Here is a 26,319-nt window from a genome sequence, read left to right on the forward strand (position 1 = left end):
CTTGGGGGTGGGAAAAAAAAAAAAAAAAAGTCAGCAGCTGCCAGGAGGCTAAAAACCCTCTCAGACCCAGAAATATCAGACTGACAGCCTCCTCCTCCTCCTCCTCCTCCCGCAGATGTGGACGAGTGCCAGGCCATCCCCGGCCTCTGCCAAGGTGGGAATTGCATCAACACCGTGGGATCCTACGAGTGCAAGTGTCCCGCCGGGCACAAACAGAGCGAGAGCAGCCACAGGTGTGAAGGTAAGGCAGGCTCCGGCCCCCGAGCCCCTGCGGCACCCAGCCCGGCTTTTTTCTGAGGCAGAGGTGGGACAGGGCTCCCATTCCAGGCTGCATCCTGTCCCTGGGGCATTTAAATCCTATTTTTGTCCCTGGGACATTAAATCCTGGGTTTTCTTTTGTCCCTGGGGCATTAAATCCTGGTTTTTTTCTGAGGTAGAGGTGGGACAGGGCTCCCATTCCAGGCTCTGCATCCTGTCCCTGGGGCATTTAAATCTGGGTTTTATCCCTGGGGCATTTAAATCCTGTTTTTTTTTTTTGTTTTGTTTTGTTTTTTTTTTTTTTTTTTTTTTTTTTTTTTTCTGGGGCATTTAAAGCCTGGATTTTTTTTTCCCTGGGACATTTAAATCCTGTTTTTTTCTGACTTAGATGTGGGACAGAGCTTTCATTCCAGGCTGGATCCTGACCCTGGGGCATTAAAATCCTGGTTTTATCCCTGGGACATTTAAATCCTGATTCTTTTCTGAGTTAGAGCTGGAACAGAGCTTTCATTCCAGGCTGGATCCTGCCCCTGGGGCATTAAAATCCTGGGTTTTATCCCTGGGGCATTTAAATCTGGGTTTTTCTCCCTGGGGCATTTAAATCCCGGTTTTTTTCTGAGTTAGAGATGGAACAGAGCTCCCATTCCAGGCTGGATCGTGTTCCTGGGGCATTTAAATCCTGGTTGGTTTTTTTTTTTCCCTGGGGCATTTAAATCCTGTTTTTTCTGACTTAGAGATGGGACAGAGCTTTCATTCCAGGCTGGATCCTGACCCTGGTGCATTTAATCCTATTTTTTTCCCTGGGGCATTTAAATCCTGGTTTTTTTCTGACTTAGAGATGGGACAGAGCTCCCATTCCGGGCTGGATCCCCCTTCCCAGCCAGCCCTGCCATAAAGGGGGTTTTTAATCTGCTTCCCAGAGGCCAGGAAATGAGGGATAAGCTTTGCCTGATCCCCCCTCAAGGCAGAAGGAAGTGGTTTGGTTTGTTCACAGAGGGTTTGGTGTTTTTCAGGGTGTTTAAGAGCACAGGAGGGATCTCTGCAGGGTTTGAGCTCAGCTCAGGGTTCTGCCGCCTCCTGAGTCTCCTCGAGCCTTGAGAACTCCACTTTTAATTCCGAGGTTCTCATTAGGGCTGTGAGGGTTTAATTGGGGTGAGAAGGGGAAGAGGCTGTGGGAGCTCAGGGAGAGCTCTGGAGCCCCTGGGCTCGGGATGAGATGATCCTGAGGCTCCCCCCAACCCAGCCCGGGGGTTCAGCCCCTCAGGAAATCTTTCCCAGATTGAGGCAGGAGCTGCAGGGGTCAATCCCTGCTGGGGGAGGGACATTCCTTCATCCCCAGGAAACATCTGGGGCTGAGCATCTTCCTGGGCAGGGCTCCAGGAGACTTCCTCTAAGCCCCTGACAGAATTCCTGCACGGCTCCCACACCCCAGGACTGCTTTTGGAGCATCCAAACCCCCTTTTTTTTTTTTTTGGGGTGTGTGTCAGGTGAAGGATCAGCTCCCCGAATCCAATGAAATCCCAGGAATTTCCTGGGGAGCAGGAGGGAGCTGCTCCTGCCTCTCCCACGCCGCCTGGGGAGAGGAGCACATCTGAAACTGGTTGGGCTGGAATCTCCTCCGTGCCAAATCCACCCGAATCCATTGTCTGGAGCTGTCCTGCAGATGGGAGAGGGGCCTCCCGCTTCCCCCAGCGCCGGGAAAAGCGGCCACAAACAGCCACCAGCAGCTCCCTTCGCCTGCCCTGCCCGGGAAAAACGATAATTCCAACATTCCCAGGGGCTGCTGCATCCCTGGGGTCAGCACCAGCCCAGGAGGAGCTTCCCTTGGGATGTGGGAATGACAGCCAGGAGGGTTTCGGGGGCTCCTTTCCCAGCTCTGTCACCTCCACGTCCCCACAGGGCCACCAGAAGGTTGAGGAGGAGGATCCCAGGGAAGAGGAATCACCTTTGGGATTCCCTAAAGAATTCCCTAAATCCTTTGAGATTCCTAAAGAAATCTTCTTTGGGGAAGATTTCACAAGAAGGAGAATCCTCACGAGAAGATTTTGGGCCCCGAGTTCCCTGAAAAAAAAAAATCTCCGAGTTTCCTGGGCCCTTTTGATCCATCAGGAATTTGATCCGGGAGATGGAGCGTCGAATTCCTGAGCTCCACATTCCTGCTGAAAGTGCCAAAATCTGTGCCCTGTGAAGTGCTGAGGCCGGGGGGGTGATGGAAGCCCGGCCAGGGGATGGATTTGTTATCCAGGTGTGCTCCAGCTCCGAACCCCAGCCCGGCAGGAATTCCCTTGTCGAGTTTTGGGCAAAGGAGGGGAATTCTCTGCTTCCCTCCCGTTTTCGGATTCCCCACCCAAACCTGGATTTAACCTCGCTGGGAGATTCTCCCCGGTTTTTCCAGGGGGAATTCCTGGTGGGAAGTCAACAGCTGGGGTTGTGCTGGAGGTCAGAGCCCGCGGATTCATTAGCGATGTCCCCTCATTAGCGATGTCCCCTCATTAGCCATGTCCCCTCATTAACGCCGTGCCAGAATCGCCCCAGCCGTGTCCTGGGGGGAGAACAGAGAGAACAGTTCCTCATCTCCTGACACCTGGAATTCGGTTCCGGAGGATCAAGACTCTTTTCCGAGCCGAGATATTCCACACTGGTAACGGAGGCCCCTCGATATTCCCTGGATGGATCCTCAGCTCCAGCAGGAAAAACCCAAATCCTTTTCCTCTCAGTCCAGCCCGGGTTTGGAGCTGAACCTCCTCCGAGTTGCTCCGCTCCAGGCTCGTCCCCGATGGATGGGACAATTCCAAAGTCATCCCATTGTCCATTGTGTCCCAGCAGCTCCGGAGAATTCCTGGCACTGCTGTTCCCTTCCTCGGGGATCCCAGCAGGCTGGGAAACAGGGAAATGGTGGGTTTAGGGAGGGGACAGATCAGGATTTAGGGGTTTTTTTGGCTCGGGAAGAGCCAAAAATTAAATTTGGGTTGAAAAAAAAAAAAAAAAAAAAAAAAAAAAAAAGGCAGGAATTGCCAGGTTAGGGATGAATGAACCCATCCCACGCCTGGATTAGGGCTGGAAAAAAAGGGAAAAAAGCAGGATCTGTCGAGGTTTTATGGGAATGAGAAGGGCAGCACTGGATCCAGCTGAGCCCTGAACGCGGCGGGAGGAAAAACTGTTGAGGACACAAGAAAATTCCTGGTGGGAAGCGAAGAGAAGGAAGATCAAAGCCGGACTGGGACACATCCCGCTGCTCCAGAGTCCATAAATCACAGCCAAGAGGAGACTCGTGGCCTTTTTAAATTATCCTGGAAGCAACCGGAAAAAACGGCGCCGGAGGGAAGGATTCCGTGGCGTGGATTTGGGGGGGAAATCACTGCCTGGACCAAGCTTTTCCTGCCGTAATTCCAGCCTTTCTCTGCCAAGAATTTCGCTGTTTAACAGCCCTTTCCTGCTGCGGGACAAAGGCTGAGCTGTGCTGTCGGTGAGGTAACGCCAGGGCCTCATCCAGGATTCCCAAAGGGATGTGTCCTGCATCCAAACCCCGTCCAGGGCGATAGGAGAGAAATAAAAACCCCCCGAGAGACACCAGGAAAGGGAGTGGGATGTCCCAGGGAGCTGTGTGCAGGATTCGCCCATTTTTGGCCTCTCCAGGATATTCTGCCAGAGGGAACAAACCCTGGCGTTCCAAAGCTCTCCTCTTTTCCTTTGGATGGTCCAAAATGTCACCAGGACACCAAATCCTGAATTGTCCCCATTCAGCGCAGGGAATTTCCAGGCTGGAATTAAAGCGTAATTAGGAACTGCCCCTAATTCCCTGCTCCCGGATTAACCCCCAGGTGTCCCCGCAGGGAAAGGTTTGGGGTTGGGGTGTGAAGGGAAGGTGAGAGCGCCCCAAAATCCACAGAAAACACGGGATCCGTCAGCAAAGATTCCTCTTCACTGCTCCCTCCGATCCCTCTGCAGCAGCTCCGACTTGGAAATGGAAGCTGAGAAAATTGGGAAATTGGTGAGGAGAAGGATTTGAGGGAAACAAAAAAAAAAAAAAAAAAAAACAAAAAAAAAACCACCAAAAAAAAAAAAAAAACCAAAAAAAAAAAAAACCAAAAAAAACCCCACAAAACCAAACCAAAACAAAAAAGAAAACCAGAAAAAAACCAAAAAAACCCCCAAAAACCCCAAAAAAAACCCAAACAAACAAAAACAAAAACCAAAAACAACAAAAAAAAAACCCCCAAAAAACCAAATAAAATTAAAAGAAAAAAACAAAAAACAAAAAAACCGACCTGAGCTCTGCAGCAGCTCCGACTTGGAAACGGAAGCTGAGAAATTGGGAAACTGTGAGGAGAAGGATTTGAGAGAGGGAAAAAAAAAAAAAAAGGAATGGTTTAGAAGTGACATCTAACAAAAAAAAAAAAAAAAAAAAAAAAAAAAAAAAAAGAAACCCAAAAGCCGACCCGGGCTCTGCAGCAGCTCCGAATTTTGTGTCCCCTGCAGACGTGGACGAGTGCGGGACCGTCCCCGGCGTGTGCGACGGCGGCGACTGCACCAACACCGTGGGCAGCTACGTGTGCTCCTGCCCCCGCGGCTTCGCCAGCAGCGCCGACGGCTCCCGCTGCCTCGGTGAGGACGGGAAAACGGGATTTGGGGAAGGGACGGGGCTGGGAGTGTCCCCGGGGTGAGCCACGGATGGGTGGGAAGTGCGCGTTTCTCCAGGTGGCGGCTGCTCCTCTGCTCTTTATCGCTCTGTCTCTGGAATTTTCATCCCCAGAAGTTATCCCTTTTTTTCGGAATTTTGTTTAGAGTTTCTCCTCACTGGTTTTGTTTATTCCGGAATTTTTCGTTCTCTGGAATTTTCCCCATCCAGGAATTTCTCCCTCTCCGGAATGTTACCTGTTCCAGGATTTCTCCCTCCAGAATCTGTCCATCCCAAAATTTTCTCCCCCACTCCAGAATTTGTCCAAATTTCCCCCTCTCTGGAGTTTCCCCATCCAGGAATTTCCACCTCTCCGGAATTTACCTATTCCAGAATTTGTCCATCCCAGGACTTCTCCCCTTTGGAATTTGTCCAGAATTTCTCCCTCTCTGGATATTTTGTCTATTCCAGAATTTCTCCTCCTCCAGAATTTGTCCATAATTTCTCCCTCTCTGGAATGTCCCCATCCAGGAATTTCTCCCTCGCCGGAATTTACCTGTTCCAGGATTTCTCCCTCCAGAATTTGTCCATCCCCAAATTTCTCTCCCTCTCAAAATTTGTCCATCCCAGAACTCTCCCACCTTCGGAATTTGTCCAGAATTTCTCCCTCTCTGAATTTCCCCATCCAGGAATTTCTCCCACTCTGGATTTGTCCATTCCAGAATTTCTCCCTCTCCAGAATTTCTCCATCCCAGATTTTTTCTGTCTCCGGAATTTGGGCTCTGGGGGTCTCTGTGTTGACAAGGACACGAGGAAGAGGAGGAGGAGGAAGGTTGGGGGGGTGTTTGAAACCTTGGTCTAAAGTCCATTTGCCTTCAGGAGATGAGGATGGGGAGATTTGGGAGAGGAATTCACCGTGCAAAGTGTCAAGTGCAGATTTCTGTGCAAAAGAATCCAGAAAAAAAAATTATAAAATAATTAAAAAAAAAATCAGCTACAAATTCTATTCTAGCCCGGATCCTGGAGCAGGATTAAATGTTTAGCTCCGGAGGAAAAAAAAAAAAAAAAGTTGAAAAAGTTGTGAAGCGTGAGTAAAAAGTAAAGCCCAAATCCTCGTGTTTGGGAAACTGATAGATTTTAATGGGAATGGAATTTTTTCCTGCTGTTTCCCAGCCCACGAGCCCGGAGGGGTGTGACAGCCCCGGGATGAGTCATGTGGACATTCCCCCGCTTTCCTTGAAACCAAGAGCTTCAAGGAACGAAAATAAATAAAATTAGAAAGCCCAGATTTAAAAATAGCCCCGAGCTGATTTTAGCTGCAGTGGACTCTGACTCCACCTGAACTGGCTCTGGGCGCTGCAAGCCTCTCCCGAGCTCCTTTTTTGGGTTTATTTTGGCCAAACCCACGGCTCCTGCTGCCTGGGGCTGCCCTGGCACCCAGAATTTTGCCAGTTCTGCTCGAGGCTGGTCTCGGGGTTTGTTTGGAGGGTTTGGGGCGCCAGGTTTCCATCCAGGGAGCAGCTGGGGAAATGAAAGGTGGATAAATAATCTTTTAAATCACAGGTAGAAGCAGGAGAAGAGAGATTGTCACCCTGGGGGTGACCACAGCGCCTCTGTGAGGAGGTTTGGGAGCATTTGATCCGTTCCCTGCAAAGAAAACTCAAATTTAATTTATTTTTTTTAATGGCACTGCAAGAACCTCCCGTAGTTTCTGCAGCTGGAGCAGCAGCACCCAGAGCTGGAGCTGATCCCCAGGGCCAGGAGCTGCTCTCAGCGCCTGTCCCAGGAGGAAAAAAAACATAAAATCAAAGTTTAAAATCGAAATTTCCAGCTTTGGTATCACACGGTTCTGTTCAAAGCCGCGCCTTTACAATCTTAGTGCTGTCACTCGATTTTGGGAGCCTCAGTCCCACCTGGGCCACCAAAACTGATGCCTTGGGAAGGCTGAGCTGGAACAGGCTGCACAGAGCTGGAGAATAAAGGGGAGAATTATTAAAAAGCCTTAAAGGTACGCCTTGGGCAGGACAAGAGCCTGGGCAGGGCTACAGCCAAGTGGGCACAGAATGGGCACAGAATGGGCACAGAATGGATCCAAAATGGGCACAAAATGGACCCAAATGGGCATAGAAGGGGCAGAAAATGGATCCAAAATGGGCACAAAATGGGCACAAAATGGGCATAAAATGGGCACAAAAATGGGCATGAATGGGCACAAAATGGACCCCAGGTTACGGGGTCTGACACTTTTATAACTTTGCTCCATTGGCACTTTGGGGCTGAATTGTCCCATTCCAGCCCCAGGCTGTGAGGCCCCGTCCTTGTCCCTGCTCCAGCCCACCCTCGTTTGTGCTTTGGGGCTCAAAGTTGTCCTGGTCTTCATCAGAACAGGGATTTATTTTGTGTCCCTGCTGTGTGCAGAGCTGAGTGACACCGACTGTGAGCTCAGAGCTGCTCCCCTGGGCACCCCAGAACCTGAAACACACGGAATTAAAACTCGAGGCAGCACGAGAAGCTGCTCCAGCAGCTGGAGGAACTCTGTGGACTTTCCTTGGCCCAAAGGGTTCCTCTTCTCCTCCAGAGCAGCTGCAAAGAACGATTTTCAAATGAAGAAAAATGACCTTTCAGTGCCTTCCCAGACGTGCACATGGTGTTCATTCCTCCCCTCTCTGTCACTCACCTCCCCTGCACTGGCCTTTTGGAGCTTTTTTAATTTTATTTTTTTCCCTGAGAGTGCAGCAAAGCTCTGGAGGGTTTGGGCTGTGCCTCTCCTCGAGCAGCATCAGCAGATTCAGAACCTCCAAATTCTGGTTTTTGCTGAGGCTGGCAGAGCCCTGGGCTCAGAGGGGCTTGGGAGGGTTTCACTGAGGGGTTTTTTCTTTTTTTTTGATCCCACTTCGGTTTGAGCAAGGGGAAAAGGAAAACGTGAGGGTTGTGGGGTGGGTGGAATGGGCTGGGAAGGAGCTCAGAGCCCACCCAGGGAGGTGCAGGGAGCCCTCCCAGCCCACTTTTGGGGGATTTTCTGTGCTGGGGGATTTCTCCTGCTGCTCCTGGGTCAGGACACAGCCCATGGGATGGCTGCAGCCCCCGGGTCCAGGCTGGATGGCTCCTGTCCCCTCGCTCCTGTCCCCTCCCTTGGCACCCCCCGGGCTCAGTCCCCACCTCGGAGCTCGCTCTAATCCCATCTGGAATTTCCCCTCCCCTCTCTCCTGCAGCATTTTCTCCTTTCCTGGGATTTTGTGCGAACCGGGACCCAAAAACCCCCCTCCAGGGCTCCTCCTCCCCTTCCCCAGGATTAGGGGCTGATCCAGCTCCGAATTCGATCCCTGCTTTAAATCCCCTGCCCTGAGCCTGGCTTCCTCCCTGCCGCTGTTTTCAGTGGATAAAGTTTCCTGAAAGGGGCAATTCTGCCCAAAGCAGCCCTGAGCAGGGCCCGAGGCAGGGTTTGAGCCGGGGTCACTGTCCCCTGCGGGTCCCCGAGCTGTGCTGGCACCCACAGCCCGCAGATCAAACAGCCCCGGGCCATTAATTCCAATTAAATTCCCGGGAAGTGGCAGCCGCAGCCCGGGAAACTTTCCCCCTCATTAATTGACTTGAGAAAAAGCCCCAAGGTGGGAGAGGAAGGAGGGACGGCCCCAGGTTTTCCTGGCGCCAGGTGGATGTGAGAGCCCCTCGGTGCCCTGGGCTTTGGCCAGGAGCCACCGTCCCAGCGGCGCCGGGGAGGCTCCGGGGGAGAGGGGACGGAGGAGAGATCCCATCGGGAATGGGTGAGACACCCCTCGGGACACGCCTGAGAGGGCGGCACGTTGTGACCGTGTGTCTTCTTGTCCCTGTCCCATCCCTGTCCCATCCCTGTGTTCCTGTCCCTCTCCATCTCCTTGTCCCTCTCCTGTTCCTGTTTTCCTCCCTGTCCCTCTCTCCGACCCTCTCCTGTCCCTGTGTCCCTGTCCGTCCTGTTCCTGTCCCGTCCCTGTCCCTCTCCTCTCCCTGTCCTATCCCTGTCCCCGCCCCTCTCCCTTCTGTCCCTCTCCTGTCCCTGTGTTCCTGTTCCTGGCCCATCCCTGTCCCTGTCCCCATCCCTGTCTCCCTGTCCCTGTCTCCCTGTCCCTGTGTTCCTGTCCTGTCCCCATCCCTGTCCCTGCTCTGTCCCCGTGATGTCCCATCCCTGTCCCTATCCCTCTCCTTGTCCCCGTGCTGTCCCCACGTGTCCCTGTCCCCTGTCCCCATGGTGTCCCCATGATGTCCCTGTCCCCGTGCTGTCCCTGTCCCATCCCCGTGCTGTCCCATCCCTGTCCCCGTGCTGTCCCCATCCCTGTCCCCCGTGCTGTCCCTGTCCCATCCCGTGCTGTCCTGTCCCATCCCTGTCCCCATGCTGTCCCTGTTCCTGTCCCCTCCCTGTCCCCGTGCTGTCCCTGTCCCCGCAGACCAGCCGCCTGGGCACGTGTTTCTCGGCGCTGCTGGGTGGCCGCTGTGCCGGTGACGTCCCGGGCCAGGCCAGCAGGATGCAGTGCTGCTGTGACTCGGGCCGCTGCTGGGCCATCGGCCAGACCCCCGAGATGTGCCCCGTGCGGGGCTCGGGTGAGTGCGCCCCAAAACCCAGTGCGCCCCAAAACCCAAACCCAGCACTGGACCCCAACCCCAGTGCGCCCCAAAACCCAGCGGTGTACCCCAAAACCCAGCACTGGACCCCAAACCCCAGTGTGCCCCAAAACCCAGCAATGCACCCCGAACCCCAAAACCCAGTGCGCCCCAAACCCCAAAACCCAGTGTGTCCCAAAACCCACCGCACCCCAAAAGCCGCACTGGACCCCAAAACCCAGCGGTGCGCCCCAAACCCCAGCGGTGTGCCCCAAACCCCAAAACCCTGAAGTGCACCACAAACCCCAAAATCCAGTGCGCCCAAAAACCCAGCGGTGCGCCCCAAAAACCCAGTGTGCCCCAAACCCCAGCAGCCTAAAAAACTGTGGCTGTTGTAAAATGAGGCTGGAAAATCTCCCCAAGTGCCAAATCCCCGCGGCTTTAAAACCCCATTTGGGGATTCCTTTCCAACCGTTTCCGTGAGATTTTTTTTCCCCTGATGTCCAACCAAACCCTGTCCCCAAGTGCCGCATTTAACCCCATTTGGGATGGGGACTCCTTGCAAAAACATTCCCATGAGGAATTCTTTTCCCTGGTGTCCAACCAAACCCTGTCCCCAGGTGCCACCTCCCCGTGGCTTTCAAACCCAGTTTGGGAGGGGGTCCTTTCCCAGCCATTCCCATGAGGAATTTTTTCCCTGATACCCAACCAAACCCTCCCCTGGCGCAGCTCTGGTCCACCCTTTGTCACCTGGGGAAAACCCAACCATGTCCCCTGGGGCTGCTGCTCCTCACCTGAAGCTGAGCCCAGGTGAGGATTGCTCCCGGTGCTGCCTCCTGCCCCTGTCCTTGGTCCCGCGGGGCTGGACCTCCCCTGGGGCCGAGGAGGGTGAGCCCAGGCAGGGATGGAGCCACATGCCGCCCTGCCCTGCCTGGAGGGATCCCTCGGTCCCAAAAAATGTTAAAAAATCCAAAAAAAAGTTTACAAATCCCCCAAAAATGTAAAAAAAATCCCAAAAAATCCTCTCCCAGCCCCCTGGCAAGCTGTGGCCCGTGGTGCCGTGGGATGTTCAATCCCTCCTGGTCCCTCTGCCCCATTCCCATCATTTCCTATCCCCGTTCCCTCCGCTCCCCACGGCGGCATCCAGCCGCGGCTGCTGAAGATGCCCGGTTTGGTTTTGTTTCAGACGAGTACCGCAGGCTCTGCATCGAGGGGCTGCCGGTGGTGCCAAACTTCCCCGGGAACTTCCCAGGAATTGGGCCCGGATTCGGGCCCAACGGCGTGGGGCCGGGGCTGAACGGACCCGGCGGGATCGGGCCCAACGGGGCCAACGGGCAGGGCGGGATCCCGGGGCTGCCCGGGATGGGCCCCGGCAGCTCCAGCATCGGTAATTCATTTCTGCCGTGTTCCCGAGCTGCCCAGCCCGGGGCGGGTCCCCCGGGGCTGGTGGACCCGCGGGATGTCCCGGTTTGGGGTCGTGTCACCCGCACACGGACCCGGCCAGGGAAGGGCTCCCTGATTCCCAAATGGGTTCCCAAAAGTTTCGAATAGGAACGGAGCTTTCCTGTCACCAGTTTGGTCCTGTCCTCCTCACCTTGGGAGCCTCTGACACACCCCTGAGAGCTCCTGGGACATCCCAGGGCTCCCCAACCCTGTGGCCCCCAGAACTGTCACCACCCTGGGTACACCCCAGGGCTCCCCAACGCTCCCTGTGTCCCCAGAACTGTCACCACCCTGGGGACACCCCAGGGCTCCCCAACCATGTGGCCCCCAGAACTGCCACCCACCCTGGGGACACCCAAGGACTCCCCAACCTCCCCTTGTGTCCCCCAGGAACTGCCACCACCCTAGGGACATCCCAGGGCTCCCCAAACCCCACCCTGTGCCCCCCAGAACTGCCACCATCCTGCCACCACCCTGAGTCCTGGGGCATCTGAATGGGCTCCCCAACCCTCTTCCTGTGCCCCCCCAGAACTGCCACCGCCCTGGGACACCCAAAGGCACCCAATCTTCCCTGTGTCCCCCAGAACTGCCACCCCCCTGAACCCAAGGGCTCTGTGACCCTCTCTACGCCCCCAGGAATTGCCACTCTGAGTCCTAGAGCACCCGAGGGCTCCCCAAACCCCACCCTGTGCCCCCCAGGAACTGTCACCACCCTGGGACACCCCGGGGCTCCCCCAACCCTTCACCCCGACCCTCCCTGTGCCCCGCAGGACGGGCCACGCTGAACCAGACCATCGACATCTGCAAACACTTCACCAACCTGTGCCTGAACGGGCGCTGCATCCCCACCCGTCCAGCTACCGCTGCGAGTGCAACATGGGCTACAAGCAGGACGTCAGAGGGGAGTGCATCGGTGAGTGCCCCCAGAGCTCCTCTGAGCCTGTTTCGTGTCCCAGGGAGAGCTGAGACACTCGAGGAACGCGAGGTTTTGGTGTACAGGGTTTGTGGGTTTTCACCTGGTTTTGGTGTAGGGTTGTGGGTTTTCACCTGGTTTATGTAAGGGTTGTGGGTGAAAGGGCTTTGCCTCCAGCCACCAGCCTCAAGGGGTGAAGGGATGTCCCAAGGAGAGAGAGAGAAAGAGGCAGAGGGTAAGAGGGGTGACGGCAAGAGAGATAAAAGGTAAGAGGAGTAAGAGAGGGTAAGAGCTGAGAGAGGGCAGGCAAGAGAGGGAGATCCCTGTTACAACACATTTTATCTGCTTTGGGGTTGGATATTCTGATTTACAGCGGCCAACAGGCCGAGATACAAACCCTACAGACTCTGCACAAAGCCTGTGGGGACTGGACTGCTCTGTTACTGGATCATTCTGTGTTCTGGACTCTAAAGGCCATTTTCTTACCCCCTGATACCTTGGTGGGCTACACCCTTGGGTGCCTTGGTGTCCCTTCGTTTGCTGTCACCCCACCCGTCCTCCGGATGATCACATTCTCCCCTGCCATGATCACATCTCAATGGCTTTCATTCTATTTCACTCACAGGTTTATATTTTTAGAACCTCTTGCCAAGGAATCATATTTATAAGCTTTTCCTGTCCCATCTTTTCCCAACACACAGCGACCCAGACTCCGACTTCAGAAGGCGGAAAGTGTGTAATACTTATGTGTGTATTTATTGATAGGCAACATTATATAAAATCTATATACACATTTATATTTATTTATACGTAAACATTGTATATATAAAATATACATTATATTTTATTATATGTAAACACTTTAATATAAAAATATACATATGCACATACTTATATGTATATGTTATTTATATATAAATATGTACATTTATATTTATTTATATGTAAACATTTATATATAAAATAGATATACATATACACACACTTATGTCTATATTTATTTATATGTAAACATTTATATAAATAAAATAAATATACATATATACAGTCATATGTATATTTATTTATGTGTAAACATTTATATCTAAATACACACACACTTATAGTATATATATATTTATTTATATGTAAATATATATACATTTCTATTCATTGATATGTAAACATTTATATATAAATAAATATATACACACTTATATGTATATTGATTTATGTGTAAACATTTATATCTAAATACACACGCACATAATATATATATAGTTATTTATATGTGAACATTTCGTGTTTACACCAAGGCGCAGTGACAGTTTTGGCGCTGCTGTTCACACATCAGGAGTGTCTCGGTTGGCTGGGTCATTTGTCCATCACACAGACACACGTCCTTCAGGGCACCTCCTCGCCCTCACCACGCTCTGTGTCTTCTCTCGGAGTTCCGCATTTCTTTGCAGACACTTGCCCAGGCTCTGCTCGTTATTGTCAGACCTGTTGTTGTTCCTGCAGCCTGGCCATCTCTGACGAGCTCTGACACACGAGACTGCGGCTGTCTTCTCACCTACAAACAGTTTGGCTGGTAGTAGAGGATGCCTGAAGTTATTCAGGTTATACAAGTCCCCTCACAGATGGGGAATTACTTTTTTTCCCCTGTGCAGATGTGGACGAGTGCTCCAGCAGCCCCTGCGTCCACGGCGACTGCGTCAACACCCCGGGCTCCTACCACTGCAAGTGCCACGAGGGCTTCCAGAGCACGCCCACCAAGCAGGCCTGCATTGGTAAGGGCTGTCCCCTCTTTTTTGGGGGGGTCAGCAGAGCCCCTGGCACCACCGGAGGGTTGTAGGGGTGAAATGCAGCCAGGAGTCGCCAGCACCGCGGGGTTTGGGGTGGGATCTGCCCAGGAGAAGTTCCTCCGCTTGCTTTTGCCTTGAAATTTTTTCTGGTGGCAATGGAGGGACCTGCGGAGTCCTCCCCAAGGACAGGATTCTGTCGGGAGAACTTTATTTGATAAATAAATTTGGGTTCTGGGCCAGGATTGGTGTGAGTGCAGGATGAGGCACTGCCAAAAACAAGGGATGGGAAGGGAAAGCTCCACCGTGGCAGCAGCCAGGCAAAGGCAGATTTCCACGGCACTTCCAAGCTTTGGAATCTATTTTCTCCCTCCCTGATGAAGAGGCTTCCAAAACTGCCTGGCAAAGTGAAACGAGTCCGATTCTCTGGTGGATTTCTGGGGGTGAATTCCCACGTCGGAGCAAAACAGAGATTTTCTCACCAGAAATCAAGAAATTGACATTAAACCGGAAATGAACATTAAACCGGGGGCCGCTCCTGGTCTCTCCCTGCTCCCACTTTTCGGGGCGTTTCCCTGCAGACATCGACGAGTGCATCATGAACGGGGTGATGTGCAGGAACGGGCGCTGCGTCAACACCGACGGCAGCTTCCAGTGCATCTGCAACGCCGGCTTCGAGATCACCCCCGACGGCAAGAACTGCGTGGGTGAGGCTCCTGTGGGCCGTTGTCGGGGTCCCCAAACATAAGCAGGAGACCTGATGGTTCGTTTTAAGGATCTCAGAGCTCAAAGACACAGCGGGGACTTAAATTCAGTTACTCAGTGAGAAATGCAGCGTTATTTAGTGCCACCAATGTGGTAGTGGGGAGAGAAATAAAGAATAGTGAGAAAGATGGAGAAGAGGGAAGGGGATTATAGCTACTAACGTGGAGGGACGATCCTCGAGGCCGAGATGCCCACAGACACGATCTTCTCCAGTGGTGATCAGTGAAAATGAATGAGGGTCTCCAGGGTTTTTATAGGTTGGTCAAGGTGGGGACCAAAGCGAGGGGCACAGAGCCAAAGCAGGAGCCACCTGTGTTAAGGCAAAATGAGGGGCACAGAGCCAAAGCCGGGGCACCCATATTGAGGCTGGGTGCTCAGGGACAAGCTCAACACGTACGTGCCGTACTCTGGTATGGACAGACCAGTTTGGGCAAGCAGCCTTGGCTCAGTCCACTGTGACCAGTTCCATTGTTCCTGCACTCCGTTCTCATGGAGATGCATCTCAGTCCTCCAAGACTTGGCAAACGTTCCACCTCAGCCAGGCCAGGGCTCCTTTCAGAGTCTGGGGTCTCAGTCCTCAGTCATTGGAGATGGTCATGAGCAAATCACATCCTCGGACAGACTCTGACAGGAATGGAGCTGGGACATCCCCCAAGGACACGAGGTGTTCCCGGCAGGGTTTGGGCTGCAGGGGACCAGCCGGAGCACCGAGGATGCGGCAGGAGCAGGGAAATGTCACCCTGGGGGCACAGGGTGGGTTTGGGGGCACGGGGAGAGGCTCTTGCTGCAGCTCTGTGTTCCCCAGACCACGACGAGTGTGCCACCACCAACATGTCCTCAACGGGATGTGCCATCAACGAGGACGGGAGCTTCAAGTGCATCTGCAACCCGGCTTCGTGCTGGCCCCCAACGGGCGCTACTGCTGTGGGTGAGCGGATAATCCCGGCAGGGATCCTCCCGGCCCCAGCCCAGCCCTGCCCGCGTTCCCTCGGGGCGCCAGGAGCTCAGAAATCCCGGGAGCTGAGAAATCCCGGGAGCTCAGAAATCCCGGGGAGCTGAGAAATCCCGGGAGCTGAGAAATCCCGGGGAGCTGAGAAATCCTCGGAGCTGAGAAATCCCGGGGAGCTGAGAAATCCCCGGAGCTGAGAAATCTTGGGGAGCTGAGAAATCCCGGGAGCTGAGAAATCCCGGGAGCTGAGAAATCCTGGGAGCTGAGAAATCCCCAAGAGCCGAGAAATCCCGCGATGTGGCCGGGCAGCTCCTGCTCTGCCGCTGGGAATTGTCCCTTTGTGAGGGAATGGGGGAAAGGGGAAATGTTCTCCCGCCCTGAGCCCCTGTCTGTGTGTCCTGAGTCCTGTCCGTGTGTCCTGAGTCTCTGTCCGTGTGTCCTGAGCCTTGTCCCTTGTCCTGAGACTCTCTCTGCCATGTCCTGACCCCGCTCTGTGCATCCCAGCCCTCTCCCAGGTATCCAACCCTCTCTCCTCATGTCCCAGTCCCCTCTGCCTGTATCCCAGCCCTGTCCCCGTGTGTCCCAACCCTTTCTCCATGCGTCCCCCTCTCCTCATGTCCCAGTCCCCTCTCCATTTATCCCAACCCTCTCCCTGTATCCCAGCCCTCTCCCCGTGTGTCCCAACTCTTTCTCCATGTATCCCCATCCCCTCTCCCCATGTATCCCAACCCTCTCCTCATATCCCAACCCTGTCCCCATTTATCCCAACCCTCTCCCCGTGTGTCCCAACCCTGTCCCCGTGTGTCCCACCCCTCTTCCTCATGTCCCACCCCTCTCCCCGTGTGTCCCACCCCTCTCTCCTCATGTCCCCACCCCTCTCCCCGTGTGTCCCTGCCCCCGAGCTCACCCCTCTCCCGTCCCCGCCCCGTCCCCAGACATCGACGAGTGCGAGACCCCCGGGATCTGCATGAACGGCTGGTGCATCAACACCGAGGGCTCGTTCCGCTGCGAGTGCCTGGGGGGTCTGGCCATCGGCGTGGACGGCCGGGTGTGTGTGGACACCCACATGCGCAGCACCTGCTACGGGGGCATCAAAAAGGGCTCCTGCGCCCGCCCCTTCCCCGGCGCCGTCACCAAATCCGAGTGCTGCTGCGCCAACCCCGACCACGGCTTCGGGGAGCCCTGCCAGCCCTGCCCGGCCAAGAACTCCGGTGAGCCCAGCCCTGCGTGGGCAGGGGTGTGCTGGGGTGGCCTGGAGAGGTGTAGGGATGGGCAAAGGGCTGCCAGGGAGCCAAAAAGTGCATGTAATATAGTGTATTATATAAAATATCATATTAAATCTGGTGCTTTGGGGAGTGCTGCCAGTCCTGCCCGGCCAAGAACTCCAGGGAGTCCATTCCTGGGTGGGCAGGGATGTGCTGGTGGGTCACTGGGATGGTTTGGAGAGTCGTAGGAATGGGAAAAGAGGTGCCAGGGAGCCAAAAAGTGCATGTAATATAGTATATTATATTAAATCTGGTGCTTTGGGGAGCTCTGCCAGTCCTGCCCGGCCAAGAACTCCGGGCAGTCCATTCCTGGCTGTGCCAGGCTGGGCAGGGAAGGTGCTCAGGGGTCTCCTGGGGTGGTTTGGGCAGTCTGGAGAACTGTGGGAATGGGGAAAAGGACTCCAGGCAGCCAAAAAACGAGGAGTGGGTGCCCAAATGTGGTGCTTTGGGGAGCCGTGCCCAGCTAGGAACTCCGGTGAGCCCAGCCCTGCGTGGGCAGGGATGTGCTGGTGGGTCACTGGGATGGTTTGGAGAGCTGTAGGAACGAAGAAAAGGATGCCAAGGAGCCAAAAAACGGGGAGTGGGTGCCCAAATGTGGTGCTGGGATGTTTGAGGTGGGAGTCTCAGCATTAAAATGCACCAAGTGTCACAGCACCGGGGCTGGGAGAGCTCGGGGAGGGTTTGGACAACGCTCCCGGGCACGGGGATGGGTTGGGGGTGTCTGGGGTCAGCTGCGGTTGTGTGGTGTGAGCACAAAGTCCCCCGGGTGGGCTGGGACACCGGGCTCGGGGAGTGTCCCCGCGGGGAAGGTCCTGCCCCGCTCACGCCTCTGCTCTGTCCCCAGCGGAGTTCCAGGCGCTCTGCAGCAGCGGCATCGGGATCACGGCTGACGGCAGAGGTGGGTGCAGGATCCGCCAGGGATCCCCCAGGGACGTGCAGGATTCCACTGGGATGTGCAGGATCCCCCTGGGACATGTGCATTCAGGGTTCCCCAGGGACGTGCAGGATTCCCAAGGGATGTGCAGGATTCCCCCGGGATGTGCAGAATTCCCAAGGGATGTTCAGATCCCCCAGGGATGCTCAGGATCCCCCAGGGATGTTCAGGATTCCCCAGGGATGTTCAGGATCCCCCAGGGACCTGCAGGATTCCCCCGGGATGTGCAGGATTCCCCCGGGATGTGCAGGATTCCCCAGGGATGTTCAGGATCCCCCCGGGATGTTCAGGATCCCCCAGGGATGCTCAGGATTCCCCGGGCACACCCTGAGCTGCTGTTTCTGGAGCAGGGACGGATCCGTGGGAGCTGTCCCGGGCCAGGCTGGGCTCTGCTCCCTGCCAGGGTGGCCACCAGCAGTGGGACCCTCCCGGTGTTCCCCTCCTGTGCTCTCCAGCTCCCCCTCGGGCTGTCCCGGGCACAGGGAGGTGACAAACGGGCTGCCAAGGGCCATTCCGAGTTCCGGGAGGTGGCAGTGCCAGCCCTGGGCAGTGCCTGGATCCGCAGGGAGAGCACAGAGCAGCCGGGCAGGGCCTGGCCGAGCCTTGCACATGGGAAGGAGCCAAAGGAAAAGCCCCGGTGGCTCCTCGGGCTCCCAGCCAGGGCTCCGTGTCCTGGCCAGGGCCAGTCCCATGGGAACGGACAGACTCCTTCCAGCAAGGCCAAGCTCTGGTCATCCCAGCCCTGCCTGGAGCCGGGCTGCACTCACAGCTCTCCAGGCTGCACTCACAGCTCTCCGGGCTGCACTCACAGCTCTCCAGGCTGTGTTTGGATGCTCAGAGCTCTCCAGGCTGCCTTTCCCTGGATGCTCAGAGCTCTCCAGGCTGTTTCTCTGGATGCTCACAGCTCTCCAGGCTGTGTCTGGATGTTCTGAGCTCTCCAGGCTGTATTTCCCTGGATGTTCTGAGCTCTCCAGGCTGTGTTTGGATGCTCAGAGCTCTCCAGGCTGTATTTCCCTGGATGCTCAGAGCTCTCCAGGCTGTGTTTTGGTGTTCAGAGCTCTCCAGGCTGTGTCTGGATGTTCTGAGCTCTCCAGGCTGTATTTCCCTGGATGCTCTGAGTTCTCCAGGCTGTATTTCCCTGGATGCTCTGAGTTCTCCAGGCTGCCTTTCCCTGGCTGGAGCTCCAGGAGCGTGGGGACAAAGGCCAGCAGTGCGTGGGCAGCCGTGGCCATCTGGCACTGCGGGGACCCATTGGTGCCAGCACAGCCTGGGGGTGAAATCTCTGCCCTGGCCCCCGAGGAGCAGAGGAAGGGACAACGCTGCAGGGAAGGGACAGTGCCCACCCGCTGCCACCCTTCAGGGTCACTCCGAGCTCAGTCCAGGGATAAGCAAAGGGCCTGAGCTCAGCACTGGGATAAAAACTCTGGGATGAGACACAAAGACCTGAGAGCCTCTGACATAAAACTGGGCTTCTCCCAGCCGCTGATCCAGCTCTCTGCTGCTGAGCTCAGAGCCTCAGGCTGGTCAGGGCAGGGAGAAGCACATCCCTGGACGTGTCCAAAGCCAGGCTGGACAGGGCTTGGGGCAGCCTGGAAGGGTGGAAATGGAACCAGTTGAGCTTTCAGGTCCCTCCCAACCCAAACCACGGTGGGGCTCCACAGTTCCTGCAGCGAAGAGCCAGCAGGTGGGAGGTCTCTGTCTCTGAGGTCTCTGAGGCTGCACCTCAGGGGCCTCCTTTTCCCCGCCAGACATCAACGAGTGCGCCCTGAACCCCGACATCTGCCCCAACGGGATGTGTGAGAACCTGCGGGGCAGCTACCGCTGCATCTGCAACCTGGGCTACGAGTCCGACCCCACGGGCAAGAACTGCGTGGGTGAGTCACGGCCTGCCCTGGCACTTTTTGGGGTGCAGGGGGCTGCCTGGCACCTCCAGGAGCTGCTGCAGCGCCTGGTCCCCTCCAGCACCACCCAAATCCTCCCCAGCAGTCGGGCAGAATGGGAAGGGTGGAAGGTGGAACTTTGTGGGTTGAGATAAGGAGGGTTGAGTAGAGGAAGGAAAACAAGGAATTCGTTTCCCGCTCGCCCCTGGGCAGGGGTTGGGCACCTCTCAGGAGGGCAGGGGAGACTCTGTGAGTTCCTTGTGAGGGAAAAGAGCTGGGGCAGCTCGGATTTCTGCTCTGGGAGCAGCGGCAGGAGGCAGGGAAGGGCTGGAGCTGTGTCAGGGGTCGGGATGGAGAGCAGGAGAAGGTTCCTCCCCTCGAGGGTGAATTCCCAAGGGAATGGGCACAGCCAGAGCTCCAGGAGCGCTGGGACAAGGCTCTGGGACACGCTGGGATTGTTGGGGTGCCCTGTGGGGTTGGTTTAACCATCCCGTGGGTCCCGTGAAGGTGCGTGGGGTGGGATTAACCCTTCCCAGCCCAAAGCAGCTGACGGATGTCACGGTCTGTCCCCAGACGTGGACGAGTGCAGCGTCAACCGGCTGCTGTGTGACAACGGGCTGTGCAGGAACACCCCCGGCAGCTACACCTGCACCTGCCCCAAGGGCTTCGTGTTCCGCACCGAGACCGACACCTGCGAAGGTAACGGGGCCAGGGGCCATTAAAAAACCCCAAAACCCCACAGCCTGAGCCGCTGCCTGGGGCTGGAAATCCCTGCTGCCCTCCCGCCCCGCTGCTCTGCGCTGCTACAGCCACACCTTTGGCCTCCTGCGGGGTTTGTATCATTTTTTAGGGCTTTTCCCCCGTGGTTTTTAGTGGTATTTCACACCGGGTTCAAAGCACTCGGACACCTGACCCCAAAACATCTGAGCCTGGAAACCGGAGCCGTTTCCTCCAGGGCCACAAAATCTGAGCTTGAGGCCTGACCAAAATTGCAGGGTTTGGGGAATTGGGTTGCAAGGCTGTGATTTGGAGGGGAAGGATTGGTTTCCTGTGCACAGAGGCCTCAAATGTCTGAGAAGTGGCACTTGGAAAACAAGTGCCCCCACCGCCCTCAATCCAAAGAATTTTTTTAAATCTTGTATTTTTTTAACATTGTTACTGGAGGTGCCTGTATTACATGTTTCTGCTTATAGTTTCTATATTTATAGGGAATTTTTATATAGTTTATAATTTATTGTTTATATCATATATCATGTAGTATTTCTTACATTCTATATTATATTATTACATAATATGTATTATTGTATGTATAATATAATATATATAAATGGTATATTATATTGTATATAATATATACCATATAATAGATTATATATATATTATATTGCATATAATAAAATATATGATATGTGATATAGCATATATGATATATAATACATTTTATAGTGCATCATAGATTCTGTATAATATATATACTATAACATAACATATTTTATTTATATGACGTACTATATATAGTATATAACATCATTAAATGATATAGGATTTTTTTGTTCTATACCACATGATTATATCACAACATATTTCTATAGTACATACTTTATATCTTTATACCTAATATATTTAAACGTTTAAACACTAAACATATTACCACATCAAATATAGTACCACATTTAAAATTTCACTATTACACTTAAAACAACGCAAAGAACCCCAGTTTAAACCCACCGTTCTTCACGCTGCGTGCTCTCACCTGCTCCACTCTGTGTCCCCCAAGGCCGTGTCCCCTGCCAGTGCCCCCAGTGACCTCTGTCCCTCTGTCCCTTTGTCCCTTGTCCCCGCAGACATCAACGAGTGCACGTCCAACCCGTGTGTGAACGGGCTGTGCCGGAACAACGCCGGCTCCTTCGCCTGCGAGTGCTCCCCGGGCAGCAAACTGGACCCCAGCGGCACCATCTGCGTGGGTGAGCAGCGCCAGCGGCCGCCAGCGCCGGGTGGCACCGCCACTGTCACCCTGCAGGGTCACCTGGGTGGGCTGTGGGGGGGAATTCCTGTGCTGGGGCTCCGCGGTGGAATTCCCAGGGAAGCCGTGGATGCCTGGCGGTGGCCAAGTGTCCCCTGGAGTCAGGGGTGATGTCCCCACAGTTTTAAGGTTTGGGACCAGCCCGGTTTGTGGGGACAGCCTTGAGCCCACATCCTAAAGCATCAGTGACCCCCGGGAGCAGTGGGGAGGGGTCAGCCCCTGCCAGCTGTCCCCCAGGGTGGGGACCCCACTGTGGGACCCCAGGAGCAGCCCCCCAGCGCCCGCTCTGTCCCTGCAGACAGCATGAAGGGCACCTGCTGGCTCAACATCCAGGACGGCCGCTGCGAGGTCAACATCAACGGCGCCACGCTCAAATCCGAGTGCTGCGCCACGCTGGGGGCGGCCTGGGGCAGTCCCTGCGAGCGCTGCGAGATCGGTGAGTCTCTGCGGGGTTATTGCTGGGGTTCTGCGGGGCAGTGCTGGGCTGTGCCGGGTTATACCGGGCTGTGCCGGGGCTGTGCCGGGCTGTGCCGGGCTGTACCGGGCTGTGCTGGGCTGTACTGGGCTGTACCGGGCTGTGTCGGGGTTCTGCAGGGCTGTGCCGGGCTGTGCCGGGCTGTACCGGGCTGTGCCGGGCTGTGCCGGGCTGTGCCAGGCTGTACCGGGCTGTGCCGGGCTGTGCCGGGCTGTGCCAGGCTGTACCGGGCTGTGCCGGGCTGTGCTGGGCTGTGCCGGGCTGTGCTGGGCTGTACTGGGATGTACCGGGGCTGTGCCGGGCTGTGCCGGGCTGTGCTGGGCTGTACTGGGATGTACCGGGGCTGTGCCGGGTTGTGCTGGGCTATACTGGGCTATACTGGGCTATACTGGGCAGTGCCGGGCTGTGCCGGGCTGTACCGGGCTGTACCGGGGCTGTACTGGGCTATACTGGGCTATACTGGGCTATACCGGGCTGTGCTGGGCTGTGCCGGGCTATACCAGGCTATACTGGGCTATACTGGGCTGTACCGGGGCTGTACTGGGCTGTACTGGGCTATACCGGGCTGTGCTGGGCTATACTGGGCTATACCGGGCTTGTACCAGGCTGTACCGGGCTGTGCCAGGTTGTGCTGGGCTGTGCTGGGCTGTGCCAGGTTATACTGGGCTATACTGGGCTATACTGGGCTATACTGGGCTATACCGGGCTATACTGGGCTGTGCTGGGCTGTACTGGGATGTACCGGGGCTGTACCAGGCTGTACCGGGCTGTGCCGGGCTATACTGGGCTATACTGGGCTATACTGGGCTATACCGGGCTATACTGGGCTGTACCGGGCTGTGCCGGGCTATACTGGGCTATACTGGGCTATACTGGGCTATACTGGGCTATACCGGGCTATACTGGGCTGTGCTGGGCTGTACTGGGATGTACCGGGGCTGTACCAGGCTGTACCGGGCTGTGCCGGGCTATACTGGGCTATACTGGGCTATACTGGGCTATACCGGGCTATACTGGGCTGTACCGGGCTGTGCCGGGCTATACTGGGCTATACTGGGCTATACTGGGCTATACTGGGCTATACCGGGCTATACTGGGCTGTGCCGGGCTATACCGGGCTGTACCGGGCTATTCCCGAGGGAATGCTGGAATCGTGCCGGGGGCTGGGATGGAGATCAGGAGCAGGGAAATCCCCCAGAGGGCGGTCGGCACCGACACCGGGAACACTCCCGGGGCAGGGTGGGGTCCTCGCGGTGCTGTGGGGCGTCAGGAGCGGGGCCGGGGGTCCCGCGGGTCCCTCCCAGCTCCAGGTATTCCCGGGTTCTTGGGAAGCCGGGAGGGTTTCCCTGCCCTCAGCACTGTCACTTCCCTGCAGACACGGCCTGTCCCCGCGGCTACGCCCGGATGAAGGGGGTCACCTGTGAAGGTAAAGGGCTGCAGGAGGGGAAATCTCCTTTCCTTGGCGCTGGCAGCGTGGTCTCCGTGCTGCTCTCCTGCCTCTGTGGCTCTTGGGGACATCGCCACTCTCTGGTGGTGTGTCTGTGTGTCTGTCTGTGTCTGTGCCGAGGTCCTGGCTCCCTTTATGCCCGGCTTCCAGGGATAAGTTTCCATGGATGTTTCCATGGATAAGTTGGCACGCAGAGCCTGGTGGGCATCTCTGGGCTCCTCCCCCCTCCTCCTCCAGGAGCCCCTTGGTGCCCCCCTGGCCATGTCCCCTGTGCCACCCTCACTGTCCCCACCCTGTGCCATGTCCCCTGTGCCACCCTCACTGTCCCCACCCTGTGCCATGTCCCCACCCTGTGCCACCCTCACTGTCCCCACCCTGTGCCAAGTCCCCACCCTGTGCCATGTCCCCTGTGCCATGTCCCCTGTGCCATGTCCCCAGCCCTGTGCCATGTCCCCTGTGCCACCCCTCACCGGTCCCCACCCTGCGCCATGTCCCCTGTGCCACCCTCACTGTCCCCAGCCCTGTGCCATGTCCCCTGTGCCACGTCCCCTGTGCCACCCTCACTGTCCCCAGCCCTGTGCCATGTCCCCACCCTGTGCCACGTCCCCTGTGCCACCCTCACTGTCCCACCCTGTGCCATGTCCCCTGTGCCGTGTCCCCTGTGCCATGTCCCCTGTGCCACCCCTCACTGTCCCCAGCCCTGTGCCATGTCCCCTGTGCCACGTCCCCTGTGCCACCCTCATGTCCCCCCCGTGTCCCAGACGTGAACGAGTGCGAGGTGTTCCCGGGCGTGTGTCCCAACGGGCGCTGTGTCAACTCCGCCGGCTCCTTCCGCTGCGAGTGTCCCGAGGGGCTGACCCTGGACGGCTCTGCCAGGACCTGTGTGGGTAAGGACGGCTCCTGCTGCCCTCCCCGCTGTCCCTCCCCTCCGGGAATTCTCAGGGATACCTGGAGGAGCCCCAAAACCGCACAGCCGAAGCAGTTTTGTGTCCCCGAATCCAGCCAGTGACAGCGTTGTCCTTCTTGGGTGGGTTCAGGACAACCCCAGCGGTTTAAAGCTCTAAAAGAGCTCCTGGGCACCCAGGGCCCAAACCCTGCCCTCTGCAGGGGCACCGTGTCTGAGGAAAGCCTGGGTGTGACACTCAGTGCCACCCTCTGGGTGACAAGGAGGTGCTGGGTCACAGGCTGGACTCCATGATCTCAAATCCCCTTTCTAACCTAAATTCTGGGATTCAAATCCCCGTTCCAACCTAAATTCTGGGATTCTGGATGATCTCAAATCCCCTTTCCAACCTAAATTCTGGATGATCTCAAATCCCCTTTCCAACCTAAATTCTGGATGATCTCAAAGCTCCTTTCCAACCTAAATTCTGGGATTCTGGATGATCTCAAAGCTCCTTTCCAACCTAAATTCTGGGATTCAAATCCCCGTTCCAACCTAAATTCTGGGACTCTGGATGATCTCAAATCCCCTTTCCAACCTAAATTCTGGATGATCTCAAAGCTCCTTTCCAACCTAAATTCTGGGACTCTGGATGATCTCAAAGCTCTTTCCCACCCTGAATTCTGGGACTCCGAGGGTCCCTCCTCTGGGACCGGGCAGTCCCCGCTGTGGAATCCCTCTCCAAAAACCCCTTTCCCCATCCCCCCGGGTGGCGTTTGGAGAACACCCCGGGGCCAGAGGCACCCTCAGCCCACCGAAGCTGCGGCCGTGGCGGGGGCTGAGGCTGGCTGTGTCCCCCCAGACGTGCGGGTGGAGCAGTGCTACATGCGCTGGGACGAGGACGAGTGCACGGAGCCGCTGCCGGGCAAATTCCGCATGGACATGTGCTGCTGCTCCGTGGGCTCCGCCTGGGGCTCGGACTGCGAGGAGTGTCCCCGGCCCGGCTCCGGGGAGTACAAAGCGCTTTGTCCCCGCGGGCCCGGCTTTGCCAACCGCGGCGATGTGCTCTCGGGACGGCCCTTCTACAAAGGTGAGGGGGAAATTTGGGTCCCCCCCGCTCTCAGCTGCTGCCTCTGGGTTGAATTTCTCTGATTTTTTTTTTTTTCCCCTCCTCTCAGATGTGAACGAGTGCAAGGTGTTCTCCGGGCTGTGCACCCACGGCACCTGCAGGAACACCATCGGCAGCTTCAGGTGCATCTGCGGCAATGGCTTCGCCCTGGATGCTGAGGAGAGGAACTGCACAGGTGAGGGAGCCCCTCGGGCTGCTTTTTTGGGGGGCTCAGTGGGCTGGGGCTGCCCCGAGGAGCAGGGCACTTATTGAGGGGCATGAGGAGGAGCATCAGGGGCAGGCTGGATGGGGTTTGGAGCAGCAGGAGCTGTTGAGGGGATGGGATTTAAGGTCCCTTCAACCCAAACCATCCCGGAATTCCATGAGGCTCCTCCTGCCGGTGGGGTGGAGGCTCAGCCCTGCCCCAGGGAAGCTCAGCCCATCCATGGATGTGGAGCTCCTCTGCCTGAAGGTGCCGGGGGTGCGGCACCTCTGTGGCCTGTCCTGCCCCAGCGCCCTGTCCCTGTCCCCAGACATCGACGAGTGCCGCATCTCCCCGGACCTGTGCGGCCACGGCTCCTGTGTCAACACCCCGGGCAGCTTCGAGTGCGAGTGCTTCGAGGGCTACGAGAGCGGCTTCATGATGATGAAGAACTGCATGGGTGAGTGAGGCCGAGCGCCCTGGGCAGGGGGAAAACGGGCCACGGAAATAAACTAATCAATGGGGTTCCAACAGGAGCGTTTTACTGTTTACATCAAGCCACAATTACAGTTTTTAGCGCTGCTGTTCACACATCAGGAGTGTCTCGGTTGGCTGGGTCATTTGTCCATCACACAGACACACGTCCTTCAGGGCACCTCCTCGGCCCTCGCCACGCTCTGTGTCTTCTCTCGGAGTTCTGCATTTCTTGCAGACACTTTCCCAGGCTCTGCCTCGTTATTGTCAGACCTGTTGTTGTTCCTGCAGCCTGGGCCACTCTCTGAGAGCTCTGACACACGAGA

The 26,319-nt window shown here is 56.0% G+C and overlaps 1 protein-coding gene across 1 annotated transcript in view; it reads left to right on the top strand.

Moving 5' to 3' along the window:
- The window catches only part of LOC136371960 (fibrillin-2-like), a 79,070-nt gene that overhangs the window by 25,790 nt on the left and 26,961 nt on the right, over positions 1-26,319 (top strand). Inside the window, 21 exon segments of the mRNA XM_066336359.1 lie at positions 116-241; positions 4,738-4,863; positions 7,513-7,516; positions 9,303-9,451; positions 10,638-10,838; positions 11,665-11,739; positions 11,742-11,807; positions 13,457-13,576; positions 14,170-14,295; positions 15,159-15,281; positions 16,238-16,513; positions 17,412-17,465; positions 19,250-19,375; positions 19,955-20,080; positions 21,226-21,345; positions 21,703-21,840; positions 23,255-23,305; positions 24,088-24,213; positions 25,072-25,299; positions 25,388-25,513; positions 25,851-25,979. Of these exon segments, the coding sequence (XP_066192456.1) occupies positions 116-241; positions 4,738-4,863; positions 7,513-7,516; positions 9,303-9,451; positions 10,638-10,838; positions 11,665-11,739; positions 11,742-11,807; positions 13,457-13,576; positions 14,170-14,295; positions 15,159-15,281; positions 16,238-16,513; positions 17,412-17,465; positions 19,250-19,375; positions 19,955-20,080; positions 21,226-21,345; positions 21,703-21,840; positions 23,255-23,305; positions 24,088-24,213; positions 25,072-25,299; positions 25,388-25,513; positions 25,851-25,979 (2,616 nt within the window).

The sequence above is a fragment of the Sylvia atricapilla genome, chromosome 26, assembly GCF_009819655.1.
Source record: "Sylvia atricapilla isolate bSylAtr1 chromosome 26, bSylAtr1.pri, whole genome shotgun sequence".
Classification (NCBI taxonomy): Eukaryota; Metazoa; Chordata; class Aves; order Passeriformes; family Sylviidae; genus Sylvia; species Sylvia atricapilla.